The sequence below is a fragment of the Musa acuminata genome, chromosome BXJ1-4 (genome assembly GCF_036884655.1).
Source record: "Musa acuminata AAA Group cultivar baxijiao chromosome BXJ1-4, Cavendish_Baxijiao_AAA, whole genome shotgun sequence".
In the NCBI taxonomy this organism is placed as follows: Eukaryota; Viridiplantae; Streptophyta; class Magnoliopsida; order Zingiberales; family Musaceae; genus Musa; species Musa acuminata.
In genome coordinates, this window is record NC_088330.1 from 12094996 (window position 1) to 12108936 (window position 13941).

A 13941-nucleotide genomic window follows, 5' to 3' on the forward strand; every position below is an offset into this window, starting at 1 on the left:
TATGTGAATGCTTTGAATTCCTTTTGCCCATTATCATATGAGAAGTAAGCTTTGTTACCACACCAAGAGGGAGGGTGAATTAGTGCATACAATAAAAATTATTGATTTTGAAAATCTTGAAAGCTCATTCGTAAATATAATGAAAACAGTAAGCAGGTAAGACAGTTTAAAGTAAAGGTAAATAACAAGAATAGAAATGCAAACTAAATTTTACAGTGGTTCGATCGTCGTGACCTACATCCATTCTCGATTCATCTTGAAAGCTGAAAAACACTATTTCTCTTGGGTATTAAACCAAACGAGAAAAAAAATGTGACTCTGATACCAACTATTAGGATTGAGTCGACACTAAGAGGGGGCGTGAATTAATGCAGCGATAAAAAATACGTCAAGTCAGAAATCTCATTCGATAAAAAATCATTTCAACAAAGCCTGTATAGGAAATATATTTAACTTGAAAGCATACTAGCGCAGTGAAAGTAAAGTAGTTTGCAATGAAAGTAAAGAGGAAAATAGAAATATAAACCAGATTTTTATAGTGGTTTGATCCCCGTGACCTATATCCACTCCCGATTCCTCTTCACTCGAAGCCATCAGCTTCCACTACCGATATTCCTTCAATGGGTGAAGATCAACTATCCTTTTACACTTTTTCTCCTTTTCACGAGTTTAGGAGACAACCCTTATAAATTTATCTTTCTTAGACCTCACTTCTTCCTTTAGACGAACTTCTAAATACTAGAAAGACATGATTCTAAATCCTAAGAGAGTTTTCTAATTTTTCTCAAGTATTATTTTTCCCCTTTTTCAACTCAATTTTATGCTCAACTCTTACTACTCCATGCAGGAATAGTTGAGGTATTTATAAATCCCAAATAACTTCAAAATTGGAGCAAAAAAAGTCATATCCCGGTACTACTGCTTGACATTGTCTTGGAGACTATGTCTCGTAGACCGAGCCACTAACAGTGCCATCACCTAACTCAACTTTTGGGTCACTGAATGAGCTTTTCTTTTGGCCTAAAATAGTCCCAATTTAGGCATAGTTGGACCCTAATCGAGTTGGCTTAAGTACATTATAAACCAACCCAATTATGACCTAAAGTAACTCGATCTAGACAAATTATTACAAAGCACAAATCATTTGTTGTCCAGCAAGTCATTGGTTCTTCCAGTGCTTCGTCCGATCCTTCGACGCATTGTTCTCTCCTTCGACATATTGCCCAATCGGCATGTTAACACTCGCAACTTCTGATCTTCTTGGCGCAATGTCCAATCCTTTGGCTCGATACCCGAATTCACGGCACGAAACCTTATGCCGATACATCGACCAATCATCTGGCCCGACGTCTAATCTTCTTACATGTTCAACTCCGGCCCAGCATCCGATTCCTCCTGCTTTAATCAATTTGCCTCTCCTTGATCGAACCTAATCCTACGTCACTCAAAACATAAATTAGATAGTAACATTATCAATTGGCTTAATCATCAAAATTTGAGATTTAACAAGCTTTTCAATTTGTATTTTCACTATATATTTTCTTTAAAAAATTTTCTCGCGAGAGAAAAAAAATTATGCTAAGGCATAGATCACATAATCATGCATTCTTTTTAGATAGAATTCTATCCACTTGAAATATCCTTTCTCTTTTGTCGAAAGTATCATATCAGATTTAGAGTGGAAAAGAAAATTTTAATTAAAGTTATTATCGATAGGCTATGGACTCATAGCGGTAAATATATTATTTCCATATAAATAATATGGAAATGCTCCTTAAATTAAAATGTCAAAATAAATAATATAAGTCACCATAAATATGCACTAATATAAATAATATTAGTGCGTATTTATGGTGACTTATATGGAAGTACATCGACTTCGGAGAATATTTATAAAAAATAAAATTTTATAATGGTATATACAAAAATTTACATATTTTTGAATGTAGGATTATTACATCCCAACAATAATTACATAAAATATCAAAGGAAAAAAAATGAATATAATTATAACGCATCAAAATGACAACAAATAATATATATATATATATATATATATATATATATATATATTCACGATCTCATATCCTTCAAAATCTTTCCAAACCTAATTTGGATTTCTATATTTTTACAAATATACATTCCAAATCGATTGGTTTCCATGTCGAAAAATACCTTACCTATGTCAACCATATCAGTGAAGTTTAACAGCTACAAGTCCAGCGATGGACTCATCCGTGTGCTGGATTTCTCTTATCTCTACCCTAAGACAGTTTAAGAATGAGAAGTTTTATGATACAGTTTCAAAACAAAGCAGTTTTGATTCGTATTTTGAAATTTTGAGAACCGGAATCGAGTCGTATAGAAACTGAAATGAGAATTGACGGTTATGATTTTAGTTTGAACCGTTAGTTTTTAATTTTTTAAATTAAAAATAATTTTAATAATAATAAATCATAATTTATAAATAATATATATATATATATATATATATATATATATATATTTAATGAACCACTATATTCAAGAATCGTCGATTTCAATTAAAAACAAAACAAAAACAAAAATCAGAAACCTTAACTGAACCGTCATTTCGATTCAGTTTGAAACGTATGTGTGAAGACCGTCACACGTGCAAAAGATGACATCTCCATCGATGTGGCCATTCGTAGACCTTCCGCGATGGAATTCGCATGCAGGCGTTCTCATAATAATTGTTTTCCATGGGTGACTTGGTCGGTCCACCCAAACAGGAGATCGCCCTCAATAATTCATTTTATGTTCTTCTCCATTGTGGCTACTAAATGCCAATGGATACAACCTTTAAAGCACGTTGTATCGAATCATACTCGATACTTCTTCACCGAACGAACGGGTTCGACAATTTAATTTGATTTCTTCTTTCTTTTAATCCAACCAGTCAAACCTTATGTCATAGCTTGAGATAATACGTATATAAATAAATATATGGAATCAATGAGACTGGCCTGCCAAACCGCGTGCACATTCTCTGTGGAACGAGTTGCTTTGACATTTCATTTGCGCAAAGCAAATGCTCGTCGGCGACTCTGTGCAGCCGGCTCAAGGTTTATCACAGGTCATCCGACCTTTTGTTGCTTTGCTGTTTGTGCGTCAAAGACTTTCTGCAGCCGGCTCGAGGTTTGCAGTAACTTAATGATTGCTTGAATCATCATCACTTGACAAAACGAGCCCATGAAGATGAAAGCAAGCCTTTGTTTAATGGGAGATGCACATCCTTTTCTTCGCCGCACTCTCGGGGACAACATACACGTGAAGGGTTGGAGGATGAAGAGGAGGTGAAACGTTTGACTACCACCTTAAAATGCAGGCCTTCTTGCTCAAGAACTTGTCCACAGACCTATTACATCACGCATAAAAAGGTCAAGCGGCTGACAGACACATAAGGTTCATGTATGAAAACATATTAGTCATCCAATCATGTCGGAGTCGGAGCTGAAATGAGGATCTCAAGCTTATCAACCGCGGGACACTTTAGATGGAAGACCATCTCACGATTCCAAGCCTAGGTACAAATTGGAATCCTTGCAGGAGCAGCTACCACTGTGCTCTTGGTGGCGGCCTGGTCTATATAAATCCACCTCCTCATGCAATTCTACTACACAGCGGTCCGCTTGGAATAGGAAGCGACCCCCAAACCCCGTTCTCTTCTGATCTGCTCCCTTTCTCTACAAAGATGGTGGTCTTGACTGATCCAGCACTAGATCTGATATCCCTCATTAGATCGCCGAAGCCCGCGGCTTGCTTCTCGGGTGTTCCCGTCGTCGACCTCACCAAGCCTGACGCAGCAGCGCGCCTCGTCGAGGCCTGCAAGGAGTTCGGTTTCTTCAAGGTGACCAACCATGGGATTCCGGTGGAGTTCATGCGGAGACTAGAGGCGGAGGCTGTCAACTTCTTCTCCTTGCCTCCGGTGGAGAAGGAGAAGTCGGGTCCTGCCAAACCGCTCGGTTATGGGAACAAAAGGATCGGTGCTAATGGCGATATGGGCTGGGTGGAGTACCTTCTCTTCGCAGTCACCTCGAAGCCATTGTCTTACACTCCGATGGACTTTCTTCGAGAACCCTCGGCATGTTTATTTCGGTAAGAACAACAAAAAATGGATATTATAACGATTCTGTTTCCGTTTCTAATAGTATTCGGTATGTTCTTTTCGGTAGGAACAATGAAAGTAGATAGTATGATGATCCTGTTTTCGGTTCTAACACTATTTCATGAGCGTCTTGCAGTAGAACCGATGTGTGTTATTTTTGGCACTTTCTTCGCTTCTTGAGAAGCTTTTGTCCTCTCTCTTAACGTGTAGCTTTACTCTGGTTTTGGTCGGTGTGATGTGTTGCAGCTCTGCATTGAAGGAATACTTATCAGCCGTCAGGAAACTAGCTTCTCAGGTGCTAGAGCTGATGGCCCAAGGGCTAGAGATTGAGCCCAGAGATGTCATCAGTAAACTAGTGACAAGTGAGGCGAGCGACGGAATCTTTAGGCTCAATCACTATCCTCCATGCCCAGTGCTTCGAGGGTCGAACTACAGCTTGACTGGCTTCGGGGAGCACACAGACCCACAGATCATATCTGTACTGAGATCAAACAACAGCACAGGCTTGCAGATAGCGCTCAAGGATGGGAGCTGGGTCTCGGTTCCTCCGGATGAAGAGTCCTTCTTCATCAATGTTGGTGATTCCTTGCAGGTGATCATGCCCCTTCCCAGCTCTTACACTGATTCCGGTTCATGTAAATATCAGTGAGGAAGAATCCTCTAAGCAACTTACGCTACTGGTCTACTATATCTCCTCCATCCAAATACAAAACAACTTGCATGTCTTTGTCACATAAAACAGCACCTTCATGCATCTTGCTGAAGCCTAGGGATCATAATTCTGCGATACTCAGGATAGGATTTGTTTTCTGTAGGTTCTGACAAATGGGAGATTCAGGAGTGTGAGGCACAGGGTGGTGGCCAACGGGATGGAGTCCAGGGTCTCAATGATCTATTTCTTTGGTCCACCCTTCGCCGAGAAGATTGCCCCGTTGCCACAGCTGATGGGGGAAAGAGAGCACAGTCTGTACAAAGAGTTCACATGGGACGAGTACAAGAAGGCTGCATATAAATCAAGGCTGGCTGATAACAGGCTCGGACCGTTTGAGAAGTGAGAGGTCACTGATGGAGGAAGAAGAGCTGGTGACACAAGAAGACGAGTTGGCACAGCTTCCCTTGCTTTTTCTATCCAGAAATGGTATCCGGAGAAGGTTATACGCTGCTGCCTTTTCTTTCTTTGTTCTCGGTACCAACTCTTCTCATGTACAAGCAAGCCACCACCTTTCATCGATGTCAAGCAAATGTATCTGCCTTAAGAGCCATGCCCTAGTCTTTTCTACCTAGTATCTTTAAGAGCTTTACCCTGCTGCTGCTGTTATTGGTTGAGATAGTCCTGTTAATAGTACTGCTACAGTGATGCATGTCAGTTTATGAATCGTATACAGGCACTGCTACATCTGGGCAAGTCCTACTCGTACAACCTCCTGTTGTGGATGGCGTTGCTCATGTATGAATATATATACATAACTAATTGAACCCTTCTCATGCTACATATAAAAGCTCACGAGTGTACATCAAACTACAGGGATGATCTATGATGTTTTCCATCATCAGAGCTCATACTTCTATTATCTATCTTTTTCCATTACCACTAATCGTAATGGTAGATCTACCTTACGTGGAATGCATCATTCCATGCGTCCTTTTCCCTCGCGTTAAATGTTCTCCTTCCCCCTCCGTTGACGACGACGTGTGTAGCATTTAAATCCAAGTAGGCTACTCGTAGAGGCAACTCGATTCCATGGGCTGTAGAGATCTTCCCCATCAATGCTTATGCAAGTTCAATGAACGCACCCCCCCCTCGTCACCATCGATGCAGGTGCGTACGTACCGTTCGCTTTATCATGTTCTTTTCCCCTCTGCTACGAGGATGCGCATTTGATTGGCGACATTAAGATTCATGTTTCATCTCTGGGACTGGTAATTTAGCTTTGCTCGTGTGGCTGCTCTAGATGTTGTTCATTTGCTTAAGGATGTGGAACAGAAGAACAACTCCTTCAGCAAACAGCTGGGAAGAAAGTTGCCAGCTGCTAAGAGCAGTCAGAGACATGCAGTGAGTCGCAGAGCTTGGAAATTGGTGATTGAGCAATGCAGTGAGCACTCGGAGGACCTCCTTGAGACCGTTGGCCACAGCACGACATCACAGGCATCCAGTTTCTGGCGCATGGAATCAATGGCTTGCGGTGGCACGGCACACGAGCGGTGCTGAGAAAGAAGACGCGAGTTGTCATCCTTCGTCGCCGACCTTGTAGTGTGAGCTGTGTGTGAGGCCCATGTGAACCTGCCACTGGAGGCGCAGTGACTTGACCTACGTCTGCCATCGTCCCTCTGTCATCGGCTGCTCAACCTCAACATGACTTCACTCGAGGAAGGAGAAGCTTGCTATCGAATGATGCATTCGACAGTAGATATAATTACCCATCACATAAAATGATATATTCCCAACTTCAAATTATGTTCTTCTGGGAAAACATTTGATTCTCTTATATAATCTTATATATTATCCGATCCATTGTCGTCAAATCTGCAACACTGTCTGTGGTTTAACAGCGGCGTGGGAAGAGACGCAGATACAACCATCCACCAAACCAAACCAAAGCAAACAGACACGGCGCGGCATCAAAAGGCAATCCGAACGGCTGATCCGATCTCTACTTGCGCTGACCTTTCTTCTTCCAGAGGTCACCAAAGACCCGAACACCCGCCCCCTTCCGCTTCCCCACGGCCCCTTCCTCCCTCATCGCATCCCCGTCCATCAGCGCCGGACCCCATTCCTCGTGCCCGACATCGTCGCCGGCTGCCAGCGCCGCGGCAGCTGTTTCGGCGGCCTTTCGCCACTGCTCTGTCTGCACCCTCAGCCGCTTCATTTCCTCCTCGAGCATCGACTTCGCCCCTACTGCCGCTTGCAGCTGCTCCGTCAGCAGCTCCTCTTTCTCCCTGCTCTGTTTCAGCTCCTCCTCCGTTGATCTCAGCTTCTCTGCGAGCTCCTCTTCCTTGGCTCGTGCTGCGTCGGCAGTTCTCACGGTCTGCGACTCCGCTGTCGTCTTAGCGAACATGTTCTCCTCCAGCACAATTCCCACCTCTGTCGTGTCCTCGAGTTCAACCAAGTCGAGCAAATTCGGAAGCTCTACCCCGCCGCGCTGTTGTTCCTCTTTCTTGTCTACCATTTGATCTTTCCCGTATTTCTCGTTCTCGACTGCTGTTTTAGCTTCCTCCTCCTCCTTATCCTCCTCCTCTTTCTCGGTTACTGTCGCTTCTTCTCCGGGCTTGCTGTGATCGTCGTTCTCTACGTTTGTGGGCTCGGTCGGTGCTACGACTTCGAAGACATCAGTAGTGCGCGCGGAATCGACGCTCTCCTCTTCAATCTTCGCCTCCTGCGTGACTTCTGACGTCTCTTCGGAGTCCTGCTGAAGCAGAAGATTCTCCGCTTCTTCTGCTTTCACTACTGGGATAGCAGAGGGTATCTGCTTCTTGGCCATCTCGAGAGCTCGTTGAGCATCGAGCTTCGCGGCTTCGGCCAAAGCCAGCCGGTCCCTTAGCATCTTGAGCTCCTCCTGCGCTTCGCCAAGCTTGGTCTCCACGTCGGAGACTCCAGTGCCGCGCTTCTTCTGGATCCACAGAAACAATAGCCACGGAATTGGATCATAGATGTAGAGGTCATCAAGATGGACAGGGATAGTGGGAAGCTTACCTCGTGCAAGGGACTACGAGGGGATCGGCGATCTTCCGGCTTCGCACGGCGGTCGACTGAGCGTTGGTGGCTGTTGGCCTCAGAGTTGGTCTTCAGGTGAAGAGGCGCCGCTCGCTGCGGCTGCCTCTGCGGCAATTCCGACGCTCTGTTTCCCAACAAGCGATCAATAGGTCTGACAACAGAAAACAAATACATGAATCTGCTTCTTATCAGTACCTCGACCTCGGCATCGAATCGAAGCTCAATGCTGCAGTGGCTTGTTACGAGATCGCCCACCACCTGCGTACAAGCTCAGCGGTTAAGGTTTTGGCTTGAGAACCGGTAAGATCAACACTGAAGACTCGAAGGATGAAGCAAATTGCATGGTTTTAACACATGACGTCCCCACACTCCATTTCTAGCTTCTGGCGCTCAGCACCTCATGGATCGATCTGATGACTCCCATGCAATAAACCTCTGCGTGATTCGAAGCCCACTCGCCACTTAAGAAGGTGGTTCAGAAGAACCGAGAAGGTGAGGGCGAGAAGACCATGGAACATGGATCGACCCCATTCAATAAATGACTGCCTGATGGAGAGAAGAAAGACAGCTACGCATGGCCAACTCCTTCGTTCCTTTTTCTCCAAAAGGATACGATTTCCAGTGTTACTGCCACAAATTTGGGACACTATTCCTGACAATTTTACCATGGATTGGTGTTCGGCTCGATGCTAATAATGAGGAAATTGGATTTGCAGAAAAGAAACCACAAGATTTACTGATTCAAAGCAGAAATTGAAGGAATTCCCAGAGCTGGAGATCTCACACAGCAGGTTTCGGTACACGCTGAAGGAGACTGAATGATCACAACTGCGGTTCTCCTTAACTTTTAATCTGCTTCACAACGTGAGACATGAAATCAAACGGTGGAATATCTCTGTTTGGAATGGAACAGATGAAGCACTGCCATCCATGCATTTGAACTTGAGTAGTCCGAGCAAACATGGCCTTGGAATATAAGAATTAGGAGAAAAGAATGAAGAGCGTTAGTCTCTCCTTCTTCCATGAGACACTTCGATCGGCCCCCCTACTTCGTTGGCGTCTCATGATGGAAGTCGAGAACTCAAGAATCTTTCTTCAAGTTTCTCTCAGCTATATACTCCAGTATTTTCGCATACAAGAAGGATTTACTCCAAATGCACCTCTAAATATTTCCCACTCGTATGATTGATGATACTGTTGGTTGTCACTTGTAAGAATTTAGCTCTCGAGGGAAGAAAAAGGAACAAAAAAAAAAAAGGATTGGACAGAATTATATTTTGGTGCTATTTCAGAAAGATAAAAAATCTAAGAAGCTCTTCTGAGAAGTAGCATCCTCGACCAAAAAACAGAGCATGCATCCTGAAGCACTTCTGTTAGCTTACAGCACCTAATCTTCTTTTTTGTTTTCCGTGTATATAGTGCATCATAGCACATAATTTTCCACTTCATATAGAAATGGAATGTTTCTTACCAAATGCAAAAGCTTTCTTTTCAAGAACAAATAGGGCATGCAAATTGCTTTTAAAAGAGAAAGATTATGATTGGGGAGGCAACAGTTGGGTGTGATGATGCTGAAAGCTTTCGAGTTTCGGACAAACATTGCATGTGTTCTCACTCTCTGATCAGGTCCCAATGTCCGCATCTCACAGCCTACCAACTAAAGTTTCAATGACTAGCAAATTCTAGGACTCACCCAACTTATCACGTTCCATCACTGTCTGCAAAAGCCTTCCCGTAATGCTTTGGGGGTTGAGCCTCAACGGATGGTAAAAAGCTTCACTTTCTACGCCTGTGGGGTTTGCGTCACGTGCCTGTTTGGAGTTCGCACTCCCGAACGATGGAGACCATCGGAGAAGATGATCTCTTTATGTATTACAATCGAGAACGATGAGGGTTCTCCAAAATCGCGATTTGTTTTCCAATGCAAAAAAGCCAAAGCATCACTCGATTATAATGTCATCGAGTTTCTGCACAGATACCGACTAAGAAGAGAACTGAACTTTTACATCACTGACTGTTGACATTCCTGGCATAGAGAACTTACATCACTAGTCTACGAACGTATTGACATCAGAGATCCAGAAAGCGAGGTTATCCTTCAGTAACTTCAAGATCAAAGTGCTATCCTTGCATGGTTCTTCTGGATCCATCAAGTCGATCCCACAGATGGCTTCATCAAAAGCCTGATGTGCTACTTGGAATGCCCTGAAATTATAATAGTTCAGGAGTAAAACGAGGACAGAAACAGTAAACCAAAAGCTCGAAATCAAGATCCACTGTAGCATCATACCGCACGGGTGAGCCCATGATCTCGTAATAGAAAACGGATAAGTTCAAAGCCAAACCCAGGCGAATTGGATTTGTCGGAGATAGCTCTTTTTCAGCTATTTTGGTAGCAGCCTGAAACAGATTTAGACTACCATAAGCAAAGTAACACATGCTCGTAGCTCTGCAGCACATGAAAACAGATCAATCACTTTTACTCGTTATAGAATAATAATAATAATAAACAATAATTATGACGATCATACTATTCGAAAGTCCCATTCAATTATGTGTCACAATAGAAATGATTAGTAACACCGACACCGATATCGAATAGATAACACTAAAAACTATGAAATTTCTTCTGTCAAATCAAAAACACAAGTCTAAAAGACAACGTAAAGAAAATGTTTCTAACTAAATGAATCACTTAATAAAAGATAAAATGACAGTGGCTTCTACTTTTAGACTTCAGAGATCCCTATCTTTGAAGGAACCAGCAAAGATAGAACAAGGACCAGTGATACATCCAACTCAACAAGATCTCTCCAGTCTAGTCGAGGTGTTTGACTACCTCTCCGAATATTTAATTTAGATTTCTTATTTTCAGTTCCAAATGTCAAACGTAACCTCGATCGACTCTCGTTACAGAACAGCTGACCGATAAGAAAGTAAGCTCTAAGACTTGAAGAGTGGAGATGATTAATCAATGTTCAGACCGATCTACATGACAACACATCTTTGATTACTTGAAGAAAGCAGAAAAAGACTGTGCTCAAAATAATAGATTATATGAGTTTACACCACGGATCACAAGACATGGATTTCGAAGAAGGTGATGATCTATTATTACCTGGTAAACTTTAAGCGACTTGTCTGCAATCTCTTTCTTTTCATTGCCCGTCTTGGATTCTGCGAGGTATCGATAGTAATCTGCCTTCCTATGACAATTATCGTGATAAAAAGTCACATTTTTGGTCCTTGGAAACCTCAAGTTGCCATGAATATATACCGACGAGAGAAGTCGTTGTCTCACATCTTGTGGTAGAAGACAGACGATTCGGCGTCGGACGAGGAGGGAATGAGGTGGTCGTCGACCATGGCCAGCACATCGTTGCAGATGCTCGCGAGCTCCGCCTCCACCTTCCGGCGGTACTCTCTGATCACCCCGAAGAAGCGCCCCTTCGCTTTCGCGTCCTCGTCGTCGATCGAGGCGAGGATCCTCCACGAGTCCCTCCTGGCCGTGGCCACCTCCTTGTACGCCGCCGACAGCAACCTCTTCTCCTCGGTGGTGAGCTCCACGTCGAGGTGCGCCAGCTTCCTCATCGAGTCTGCCATCTCTGCGTGACAAGCAACAGCGGTGCATAAAACCCTAACAGAATAGGGAAGATGGCAACGACGTACCGTCGTATCTGTGGACTTGTTCGGCGAGCTTGGCCATGAAGAGCAAGCGCTGACGTTCTTCATGGGACGCCATTGCGTTGACCTCTTTGAACTCGGGTCAAGGAAGCGACGTCGGTTCCTCTTCAACTTATAAGGCGTGTAGATCGAGTGTCCCCCACAATCTCGGACTCTTTCAGGATAACGAGATGCTGAATCTCGAGAAGATCATACGAATCCCCGAATCCTCGCCTCTCTGAAAGTAGATAAGCAAGATAGGAGGCCGGCGAATCTAGATTCGATTCATATGTTGGACTCACCAGCATAAATTACGGTATCACCTTAATCATTTGCATGATTTGATTGATGCACGTAATCTCGCTTTCCGATTATTAATTCGGACTTCTCTACTAATTACCATAGATTAGTCTCGAATTATTAAGGACCATCGTAAGTGAAACCACGAAGTTTGACTGATGTCCCATCTCCACAGTTTTCATGGAACGTATGGCAATATCTACAGTTGATGATCGAGGAAAAGAGAGAGTTTCGACTGAATCACTAATCCGATATTTTTATTTTTGCTGGATTTACTCTAAAATAAACAAGTACGATTCGATTAGGTTGGAATTTCAAGGCAATCAGCCGATCTGTTTGCACATGATCACAAGTACAATCGTTTGATCGCAGCATGCAGAAAAGACAGCTCAATTCCCAAGTGTTGCAGGTTCCAATGGAACACAGATCTCCTTTCTCGCTGAAAGCTGAACACATTAATCATAACAAAGCATAAAGAAAAAGAAGATGCACATCATGAACACACGACCACCGAGAAGTCAACAGAGTCCACCGTTGAAAGTGCCGTAGTCAGCCCTCGGAGGCGCCTCCGGCCGCAGGAGCCAGCGCGCAGCCAGGTAGGGAGGGGAAGGGTGCTCCAAGACGCAGGTGGCGGGGCCGGCGGTGGCGGAGACGCCGCCGTGGGGGGCTCGGCGAACCTTGCGGCGGCCGGCGCCCACGGGGACGTTCCGTAGCGTGCCCCCGGCCGTCCAATAGCGGTGGCAGGCCTTGCAGAAGTGCCGCGGCTGGTTCACATTGTAGTTGTTGAAGTAGCAGAACTTGGTCTCCTTGCTCTTGCACCGCGGGCACGGCAGCGCCACCGCGGCCGCCGCCTCCCTGGCCGCCGCCGCCTCGTCCTGCGCCTCCTTCTTCTCCTTGGCTTGTCTGTCTTCCTTTAGGATCACTGCCCCGAAAAGCTTAATACTTGCTGCTTCGTCGACTTCGCCCATCATATGTGTGTCTGAGAGAGAGAGAGAGAGAGAGAGAGAGAGAGAGAGAGAGAGAGAGAGAGAGAGAGAGAGAGAGAGAGAGAGAGAGAGAGAGGAGCAGGGTGGAGAGAGGAGGCAGGGTTGAGGCTATATAAGAGGGGGCAAGCAGTTCATTCCTTTGCATTAGTGTGCCATCTCAAGCAAATGGATAGAGCAGCCAAAGGAATTTAAAGCAGAGAACTCAGTTTGGAAAAGGCGCGTTCGCTTTGGGGGCGAGGCTTTGATGTCCGCTTCATGACAGCAAAAGCTCATCTCTTTCACCACCATCACCTTTAAATGCAACAAGTCCCCACCAAGGAAGGAAACGCAAATGTGATGTTGGTCTGAAACGGTACTACTGCTGCTGGTTCGCCTCATCTGATCCTGCGAGTCCACTGTTCACGTCAATTCGGATCGTAATTTTCACAAGTAAACGTATTCGTATCAAAACAATTCATATATGAGTCGAAGATCGAGAGAGAATTGTTCACTAAGAACTGAAACAACCGAGTGACTGACAATATTAAATTGGAATCAAAATTAAAAAGAGGTTGTATGTCGACTGTAGCTATTGAGTAAAAAAAATAATAAGAATAAAATCAAACCATTAGTTTGGGCATATCCTCGTGAATATGGAAGAAGGACAACTCCAGTCGACTAAGCAACAATAGTTTCATATTGTTGAGAATCCGTGGACGATCAAATCACCTAAATCATGATGTATTTATTTGGAGTCTTCACTGGCCATGAGACTAAATTTGCATGTCCTCCGACGAAGAGATTTAGTATGGAAGAAAAAATGATGTTGTCGTCCATGTAGACTTTATACGAATCACATCATATGGTCTTCTTGTTTGTTGGTCCTGCTTCCAACCAGCTTGCTTTATCCATGACCTTTTGTCAAGTGCTTTCCTGACTCACATCGAAAAATGCCTCCAACTACTTGAGAACATCAAAAGAACAGTCGCAGTTGAGTGGGTTAGATTGTGCTATGAATCAAAAGCTGGGAAAAAGCTGCAGTTAGCAGCAGCTTTGGATCTCTCAGCACAAAGGATTCACCTCCCTTTCCTAGCACATAATCATTATCTCTGCCATCTGGTTCTGCCAAAAGACCTACAAGGAAGGAGCAGGTGCCTGATAAAGAGAGAGAG

General features: G+C 44.0%; 4 protein-coding genes across 6 annotated transcripts; 1 reads left to right on the forward strand and 3 right to left on the reverse strand.

Annotated features, from left to right (window-relative positions):
- Positions 1-3566: 3566 nt before the first annotated feature.
- On the forward strand, positions 3567-5430 carry LOC135649335 (gibberellin 2-beta-dioxygenase 3-like). Its single transcript, XM_065167601.1, has 3 exons — positions 3567-4119; positions 4376-4721; positions 4945-5430. Exons 1-3 carry the CDS (start codon positions 3716-3718, stop codon positions 5182-5184), a joined length of 990 nt encoding a protein of 329 aa, XP_065023673.1. The 5' UTR covers positions 3567-3715; the 3' UTR covers positions 5185-5430.
- Positions 5431-6073: 643 nt separating this feature from the next.
- On the reverse strand, positions 6074-8355 carry LOC103981732 (interactor of constitutive active ROPs 1-like). 3 transcript variants are annotated; one of them, XM_009398471.3, is made up of 4 exons: positions 8183-8355; positions 8037-8099; positions 7821-7965; positions 6074-7737 (listed from the first exon to the last, which is right to left on the reverse strand). In XM_009398471.3, exons 2-4 carry the CDS (start codon positions 8048-8050, stop codon positions 6781-6783), a joined length of 1116 nt encoding a protein of 371 aa, XP_009396746.2. In that variant the 5' UTR covers positions 8051-8099; positions 8183-8355; the 3' UTR covers positions 6074-6780. The 3 variants fall into 3 exon arrangements, with proteins under 3 accessions (XP_009396746.2, XP_018680224.2, XP_065023680.1); XM_018824679.2 differs by having other exon boundaries at positions 8196-8354; XM_065167608.1 differs by having other exon boundaries at positions 8037-8351.
- Positions 8356-9819: 1464 nt separating this feature from the next.
- LOC135672439 (14-3-3-like protein D) lies at positions 9820-11740 on the reverse strand. Its single transcript, XM_065180921.1, has 4 exons — positions 11143-11740; positions 10960-11047; positions 10132-10241; positions 9820-10046 (listed from the first exon to the last, which is right to left on the reverse strand). Exons 1-4 carry the CDS (start codon positions 11571-11573, stop codon positions 9890-9892), a joined length of 786 nt encoding a protein of 261 aa, XP_065036993.1. The 5' UTR covers positions 11574-11740; the 3' UTR covers positions 9820-9889.
- Positions 11741-12178: 438 nt separating this feature from the next.
- Positions 12179-13834, reverse strand: LOC103981493 (dof zinc finger protein 5-like). Its single transcript, XM_065180922.1, has 2 exons — positions 13499-13834; positions 12179-13174 (listed from the first exon to the last, which is right to left on the reverse strand). The coding sequence occupies exon 2, from the start codon at positions 12773-12775 to the stop codon at positions 12323-12325; it is 453 nt and encodes a 150-aa protein (XP_065036994.1). The 5' UTR covers positions 12776-13174; positions 13499-13834; the 3' UTR covers positions 12179-12322.
- Between the last annotated feature and the right edge of the window lie 107 nt (positions 13835-13941).

Bases quoted from the DNA above. Each gene is read 5' to 3' on its own strand.
- LOC103981732 (XM_009398471.3), bottom strand. The intron at 7,738-7,820 runs GTAAGCTTCCCA...CTGTGGATCCAG, and splicing joins CTCGTAGTCCCTTGCACGAG to AAGAAGCGCGGCACTGGAGT.
- LOC135672439 (XM_065180921.1), bottom strand. From the start codon at position 11,573: ATGAAGAACGTCAGCGCTTGCTCTTCATGGCCAAGCTCGCCGAACAAG. The intron at 11,048-11,142 runs GTGAGACAACGA...TAATTGTCATAG, and splicing joins TCTGTCTTCTACCACAAGAT to GAAGGCAGATTACTATCGAT. The intron at 10,242-10,959 runs GTAATAATAGAT...AATCTGTTTCAG, and splicing joins AGTCGCTTAAAGTTTACCAG to GCTGCTACCAAAATAGCTGA.
- LOC135649335 (XM_065167601.1), top strand. From the start codon at position 3,716: ATGGTGGTCTTGACTGATCCAGCACTAGATCTGATATCCCTCATTAGA. The intron at 4,120-4,375 runs GTAAGAACAACA...GATGTGTTGCAG, and splicing joins CCCTCGGCATGTTTATTTCG to CTCTGCATTGAAGGAATACT. The intron at 4,722-4,944 runs GTGATCATGCCC...TGTTTTCTGTAG, and splicing joins ATGTTGGTGATTCCTTGCAG to GTTCTGACAAATGGGAGATT.
- LOC103981493 (XM_065180922.1), bottom strand. From the start codon at position 12,775: ATGATGGGCGAAGTCGACGAAGCAGCAAGTATTAAGCTTTTCGGGGCA.